Source organism: Corvus kubaryi, unplaced genomic scaffold (genome assembly GCF_017639235.1).
Source record: "Corvus kubaryi isolate FWS band 111438036 unplaced genomic scaffold, C.kubaryi_AGA036_p1.0 132, whole genome shotgun sequence".
In the NCBI taxonomy this organism is placed as follows: Eukaryota; Metazoa; Chordata; class Aves; order Passeriformes; family Corvidae; genus Corvus; species Corvus kubaryi.
In genome coordinates, this window is record NW_024580666.1 from 4588507 (window position 1) to 4595816 (window position 7310).

Here is a 7310-nt window from a genome sequence, read left to right on the forward strand (position 1 = left end):
AGTTGTCTCACTAAGTTAACAATTCTGTTAAACAATTCACCTCAATACTTAAAGACTTTTTTTGAAAGATTTTATAAGATTTTTTTAATCTTAGGGTTTTAATGAAAAATAATTTTAATCTGTATAAAGTGACCATTTCACTCTCTAGGCCTCTGCCCCGTGGGCTGAGTGAGCTTCAGCCCAGCTTTGTGGTGCGTTGCTTGTATGAGTTTCAATTCTCCTCACAGTTAAAAGCCAGCCAGCAAAGCTCAGGGAGGTTTTTTTTCTAGCAGCCATATCTAGCAAATGAACGCAGGTGGTGTGAGACTATGACTTCAGACAGGCTCCCAGTACTCTGGAAGGCTTATGTGGGCTTTTAAAGCTTTTATGAGACTGAAAACAAGAAATGAGATTCACAAGGGTAAAGTGCAGGTGTCGAGTTGTCACAAAACAGCACATGGGTTGCCAGTGACATTGTCTGGACCCCAGCCATGCGTTTGGGACAATACCTGCACAACTTTGTTGTATGCTCTTCCCCAAAGGTGCAGAGTAAGGCTCTCCTGGGGTCCCCAGACACACAGCCGAGCCAGGGGAAGCCTCACACCACATCTGCTTCTCGGCACAGCCAGCTGGCTTAGCCCTAGCCACTGGCGAATTTGCCTTGGTTGATTTTGGACTGTACTGAAGTACTTCATTCTGAACCACTCAGAGAGGTGGTCTCCACTGTGGACCATGGCAAGTATGTCTGGTGTGTGATGGGTTGTGTCAGATAAATTTGCAACAGGATGTTTGCCCATTTCCACAGAAACTCACATCCATCCCTGTGCCTAAAGACATGTTTTGGTCTCAAAATGCAACCAAAGCAACCTATGCTGAATTTTAATTTAGCATGAAATTGTATTTATTCTGTGTAAAAGCTGTCATTGCATCTGCTAAAATCTACACATTTGTAAATTTCTGTTCTTAGTGTAGATGTAATTCAGCTTTACTCTTGGGAGGACACTGCATCCTTAAGTGTCATCTAGGACTTCATTTTTATGAATAAACCATAATCCCTATAAAGGGCTTAGAACTTGACCAGATACACAAATGTAACCATGTCAGCGCTGTTCAACTCTGATGTCATGTGGGTTGGCTGCCCTAGTGGAAAAGCCTTTTAATGGTATCTCTTCTATTTAAACAATAAAGAATTTAGTGATAGATCATATCCTGGGCTTCTGCCTTCATTGTCAGAAAATATTAGTAATGGAAGTACTTGGAAATTTAAGTCCATTGCTTTTAAAAGTAAGGGAGAAAAACCACTTAAGTCATGTTCATTTACCGATGTTTTTTGCTGTGGATAATTTTTGTTATGATCGTGCTAAAGGTCCAGCCTTGTGCTGGGAGTTGTGTGAGTACAGAGTCATAAGCAAGCACGATGGGTGTGAGGGGTTGAGGAGAACTGAAGTGAAAGCAGAGAGAGAGAGTACGCTCTAGAATGAGGGTACCAGTGGGAATAAATTTGACACTCAGCCTGCTTGGTGCAGAAAGGCCAAGCTGGTCTGGCAATTGAATGAATGTTCATGGATTATTTGACTGCTGATTGTCCTGTCTCCAGGCTGTCTTCATTCCTTTCCCTCTGTCATACAGGCTGTAAAGAGTGGAGTCTGTAGTACTTCAGGAGTGGAATGGCATTTAGCCAGCGCAGTCTTGGGTCTGAGGGAACAGGTGGCCTCCAACTGAGTCCTGTTTTATTTTGAAGTATTTATTATGCAAAATTATGCAATCTTATGTTCTATTTTAGGCAAATAATTTTGTATTTTTCCTCTTCTTTCATCATGTCAAAGGGCGACCAGAAGTACCACAGCAGCCCTTGCCACCAAGGCCACCCGTGCAGCCCCAGCCTGGCATATCCCTGCTGCCATCAAGGCCCAGGATACAGCCCCCACGGCAGAGGATCCCCCTCCTGCCACCACAGCTGAGACCTCCTCCACGTCCAGCTCTGCCAGGGTCAGCAGTTGTGCCACTTCTGCCTGGAACAACCGGCATCATCTTGGAGACAGGGGAGGCAGGGCCTCCTGGCACGGTTTTAATGTCTGGGAGAGGACGTCTTAGAAGTGCGGATGGTCAGGCTGGCCAAAGTACCATGCCCATTGCTGAAGGGTATGCTGGAGCACCAGGTGAGAGAGTCAAACTGGTAGTGAGTCCCTCCTGACTGGGTGTAATGGCTATGTCAGGTCTTGCTGGAGAGGTGTCACTGAGATCTGTCGTGCTTTACCAGCCCCCTTTTGGCCTTTAATGGACACCCACTGAGGCTGTTGCTGTTGGGAATGGGTTTTCAGCAGAGTTGATTTGTGAATGGGCCTCTGCAGCCTCCAGCTGGCTGCAGAAGTAGGGGAAACACATTCAGTGCCAGTTTTGTTGCCTTTCCAAGGCTGCACAAAGCATGAGGTCAACAGAGATGATGTAAAATCCCTGGTAACTACAGCAGTCTTTGCCACTAGGGAAACTTAAATAATTTTTTTTCTTTCCATAATGCTTGCTTGGATTTAGTACATTGGAGTAATAACTTGATTCTCTTTGCCATGACTACCCCAGTTTAACAATAATTGAGCATCCCATAGGAGACACTATTTAGTAGCTATTTTGGTAGGTAGCTGTTCAGTAATCAGGGATGCTTTTTAGAGGTCTGCAGTGATCTTTGGTCATAATGTACTCTGCTATGTACTGAGTCACACATACTACTTTTTCTTTGTAGGATATCCAAAGTCATCTCCTCCTACCACGGATTCACAAGGTAAGGCAGTTGTTTCCTAGAAACTTTTCACACAGGTACTTAATGTTCATTTCAGTCCCTGGAAGGTCATGGCTGAGAGAAAAAAATGTGTTGATTTTTAGTATTTAAGTTTAGCATTGTGGAAAATCAGACCAATTTTTGCTATACCTAAGCATTAAAACGTAATCTGTATCTTTTGAAAATATGGAAGTGGGGAGAAGAGTTAGGTTTTGAAAAATAATTTTGGGTTCTTGCTACTTAATTCACTGTGTGTTTTTTAAATACAGAGAGTTTGTATTTTCTAGCTAATGTCAGTATGGACCTTTCTATTTGCCTTCTAAATGAGAAAATAAATAGATATTTATTGTTATTTTATTATTTCTTTAATAAAATATGAATAAGGCCAAGACTAGGACCTTGAAGAACTGCTGGTGTCTTAGCCTAGTGCATGAGGTTGTTCTCCTCTTGGGAGAACTTCTGGCTTTGTTATCATCGTCAGGGCTTGTGTTCCTGACTTCAGTGAAAGCAGAAGTGCTGCCACTGACAGCCACTGATTAAAACAATTCAAAATGCAGTTTTCTTGGTTTGCTGGGGGTTTTAAAAACATTTTTATAATTGTTAGTATCACAATTTATTTATGAATTTGTATGATGAACAGGTATAAAACTTATGTAGGACATGCTAGCTGGCCTAGATAAATATGTTGATTGGGTGCTGCCAGCCCTGCAGTCTCATACTCAAGATATTATCGAACCCTGGGGAATAGTATCCTCAATCAAAGTAAATATTTCCACACCCTCTTCAAAAAGAGCTATTTCATCTAAATTTGTTTGAGGAAATATGGGCAATAGATGGAAGTAAAACTTTAGGGCTTTATGAAATCCAAAATCCTATGCCCCCAGGACTTAGTTTGATGGCCATAACAAAATCACAAATACACTTCGTGAAGACTGGTCTGGGGACTGACAAAGAATTGTAAAGAATTAATGCTCTAATTCTGATATTTATACCTTCTACTTAAAATTCCATCATAGCCTTAAAGCAATCATTTTGCATTTGAGGATTGTAGTGGTAAGAACAAGGCAGCAATAGATGAGGTTTCTGGAAGAGGATAAGAAGTAAAGAAACATTCATTTATCTTGATGCCAGCAAAGCCAATACAGATGTCTAGATTTCTGTGATAAATGTATTTCCTGGGGGTTTTCTTCCCATCACAATTTATAGATAGCAGTATTTTAATCAGTTTATGCTAAAACTGTGTGAAACAGTAGGTGGATGTTAAAAGTGTTGAAAAGGCAGGGTAAAGCAGGAGTGTGCCTGTCTGCTGCTTGGTGGAACATGTTGGTGGAACAGTTACCACCCTGGGATCCCGAGGGAGGAGGGCTTGACCAAGGAGTTCATTTTCCTGATCCATGCCCCCGAATACCTATCTAAATACAAGATATACCTGCTGATTTGTCCTTGAAGTTCCCACAGTATGCCTTGTCAACCTCAATGCCAGATAGTCAGAAAACAGAGAGATAAAGATGGTACAAAAAGCTGTTAAGACTTCTGTGGAGTTGGAGCATTTACATGCACTGTCCCTAATCTGGACTGGCTGGATTGATGGGCTGAGGACAACTGGATGAAGTTCAACATGACCAAGTACCAGGTCTTCCACTTTGGCCACAATAACCTGCTGCAGTGCTACAGGCTGGGGCAGAGTGGCTGGAAAGCTGCCCAGAGGAAAAAGACCTTGGGGTGCTGGCTGACAGCAGCTGAACCTGAGCCAGCTGTGCCCAGGTGGCCAAGAAGGCCAATGGCACCCTGGCCTCTATCACAAATAGTGTGTCCAGCAGGAGTGGGGAAGTGATTCTTCCCCTGTATTTGGCATTGGTGAGGCCACACCTCGAGTGCTGTGTCCAGTTCTGGGCCATTCAATTCAGGAGCGACACTGAGGTGCTGAAGAGAGTCCAGAGAAGGGCACTGAAGCTGGTGAAGGGTCTGGAGGACATGTCCTATGAGGAGCAGCTGAGGGGGCTGGGGTTGTTTAGCCTGGAGAAAAGGAGGCTCAGCTCTCTACAACTCCCTGAAAGCAGGCTGTAGCCAGCTGGGGGTCGGCCTCTTCTGCCAGGCAGCAAGTGGCGGGACAAGAGGACATGGCCTTAAGCTGTACTAGGGGAGGATTAGGCTGGACATGAGGAAGAATTTCTTCACAGAAAGGGTGATCAAACTTTGGAATGGATGCCCAGGGGGGTGGTGGAGCCACCGTCCCTGGAGGTGTTTAAGGAATGACTGGATGTGGCACTCAGTGCTATGGTCTGGTTGACATGGTCGTGTTTGGTCACAGGTTGGACTCAATCTCAGAGGTCTTTTCCAGTCTAATTGAGTCTGTGATTCTGTGATTCTAATTGTCAGTGTCTGGTGAAGAGAGCATTCTGGGACAGCATTCAGCAGTTAACATTGTTGTGGAAATTAACAGCTGGGGAAGGGAAGATTTGTGGCTTATTGGAGGAGGAACTTAATGCGTAAATAAGGCATCAAGGAATCCTTACTGTCTAATTAGTTCAGGACAGCTGTTTATGATATCCTTGGCAGTCTTCACCCAGTACGTTTTGTGGTACTCAAATTCAAATTTAAAAGATGATCAGAAGTTCTTGTACTATAATTCCTAATATAAAAATCTTGTACTATCAGGATGCCCTTCTGAGTACTCTCTTTCTGTTTCTGAAAATCTTCTGTGACGTAAAAGGACTGTCCAGGAAGAAGTCGAGGGCTCCAATTCTGTCTCCTGGGACTAAAATAGCCCACTTTCATGCTTTTCTTGAATGCTGAGGCATGATTTGCATATTTTCAGTACGAGAGTTTTTCTTGATTTTTTTCAGATTCCTTAGATATGTGCAGGCGTCCCACAATATTAAGTTGTAGGTGAAGATCTTTGAGGACTTACAAGTGTTAATGAGAGAGTACAAGATACAATATTACATAGTAGCTCATACAGGCAAGGAGTTTACAGCAAAGGTGAGTGTGAGTTAAGTGTCAGGACCTGAGTACATCCACTTAATCCTTTTTAATACAGCAAGAGTTGGATATTTGTATAAGGAGCAGTAGGTAACTGCTGAAGCAAATCTTCCCTTGCTGCAGTGTGAAAGGATGAAGTTGTAAGAGCAGACAGAGGTGTTACCAACAGACTCAGGAGAAAAGTATGTGTGCCTTCATAGCACACCGAGTTATCATCCACATTAGAATCACTGTGACTTAGCAGAGCAGCTTCATTGAGCACTGGCTCATGGAAATCAGTGGGGTGCTGTGCTGTCTGGCCAACCCATAGACAGGAGGAATGTTTCTGAAAATGAGATGTTAAGGTCAAATTGGAGAGTTTAAAGAAAAAAAAAAAGGCAGGGCGGTGATAAATTGCTGGTATTTTTGTCTCATTTGCTCTAACTGAAATTACACACTTTGCCCTCATTTAGACTTAGGAGTATTGACCATTTGTCAGAGGAAATCTGATAAATCCTCCTTACTCCTGCTATATCCAAGGGAATCATAAGTGCCTCCTGACAAATGAATTATGTACTTACAGTCTCTCTTCTATGTTGGTTCTTCCTCGTTCCAGTTGCTGAGTAGTTGTCAGCAGCACTGTCACACTGTTGGCTTTTTCTCCTTTCATCTTGATAGCAAATGCCTATGCTGTGTGCTGTTTTGTTTTGCTTAGTGATATTTTTTCTTTTCCTTCTTTCTGGCCCTTGGGCTCTGTGGGAGGCATGAACTGTGCTTGGAAGTCAAAAGAGAGGTGGAGAACCAGAGACACAACTAGCAGATAGGTGGAAGTAGCCGTAACCTAACAAGAGCCACGCATGCATCTTCTGTGGTTTTTTGACTCCCCAGAATGCATTACAGTAGCTTTGATTGCCAAGAACAGACTTACCTGCTCCTGCTTACATCTACGTGTAATATCTCAAGTGAAACCTTCCTGAATGCATCTGAACCCAAAAGAGCTTCTTCCTCCCCCAAAAGGGGGAGTAAAACTGTGGTCAAATCTTTTGTGAAAGTTTTTGTCTGCCTAGCAGTTTCTTCATCAGAGCTGTGCCTGTGGTTCACAGTTTTAAAATGCTTTAATTTTTTTTTCTGATGTTTATACTTCCATAATACTGACTGCTCAAATGACAGTAGTGTCCAAGCCTGGACCTTCCCTCAAGAAGCTGAACTTTGATCTTTGCATGAAGAAAAGTGTTTGCAAGAGGGGACATGTAAGAGAAGGTGGTGCAGCCCTCTGTAAAGTTCTGCAAAAGCACTGCTGAGCTGTTGGTAGGAATTACGAACACTTCAAACAGGCACAACTCCAGCTGGAAGCTGGAAGAGGGGAAGAGAGCACAGACACACTGCATCTTTACTGTGCATCTTCTATCGACCCCTGAACTGATCGAGAGGATAGTCAGACAGGTTTAAGATTTCTCCTTTGAATAGATACATATGGTATGCTAAACTAGGCTGCAGATCTGAAGCAATTTCATCAGGATAGCAACAAATAGTTATTTCTAGTAACTATTTGTACTAGTTTGAAAACAAACCAGTGGGAGGCACTAAGTCAGAATAA

At 43.0% G+C, this 7310-nt stretch overlaps 1 protein-coding gene across 1 annotated transcript in view; it reads left to right on the plus strand.

Annotated features, from left to right (window-relative positions):
• Nucleotides 1-7310, plus strand: part of EMILIN2 (elastin microfibril interfacer 2) — a 37467-nt gene that overhangs the window by 21289 nt on the left and 8868 nt on the right. Inside the window, exons 5-6 of the mRNA XM_042030476.1 lie at nt 1806-2138; nt 2717-2755. Of these exons, the coding sequence (XP_041886410.1) occupies nt 1806-2138; nt 2717-2755 (372 nt within the window). The remainder of the gene's footprint in view (nt 1-1805; nt 2139-2716; nt 2756-7310) is intronic.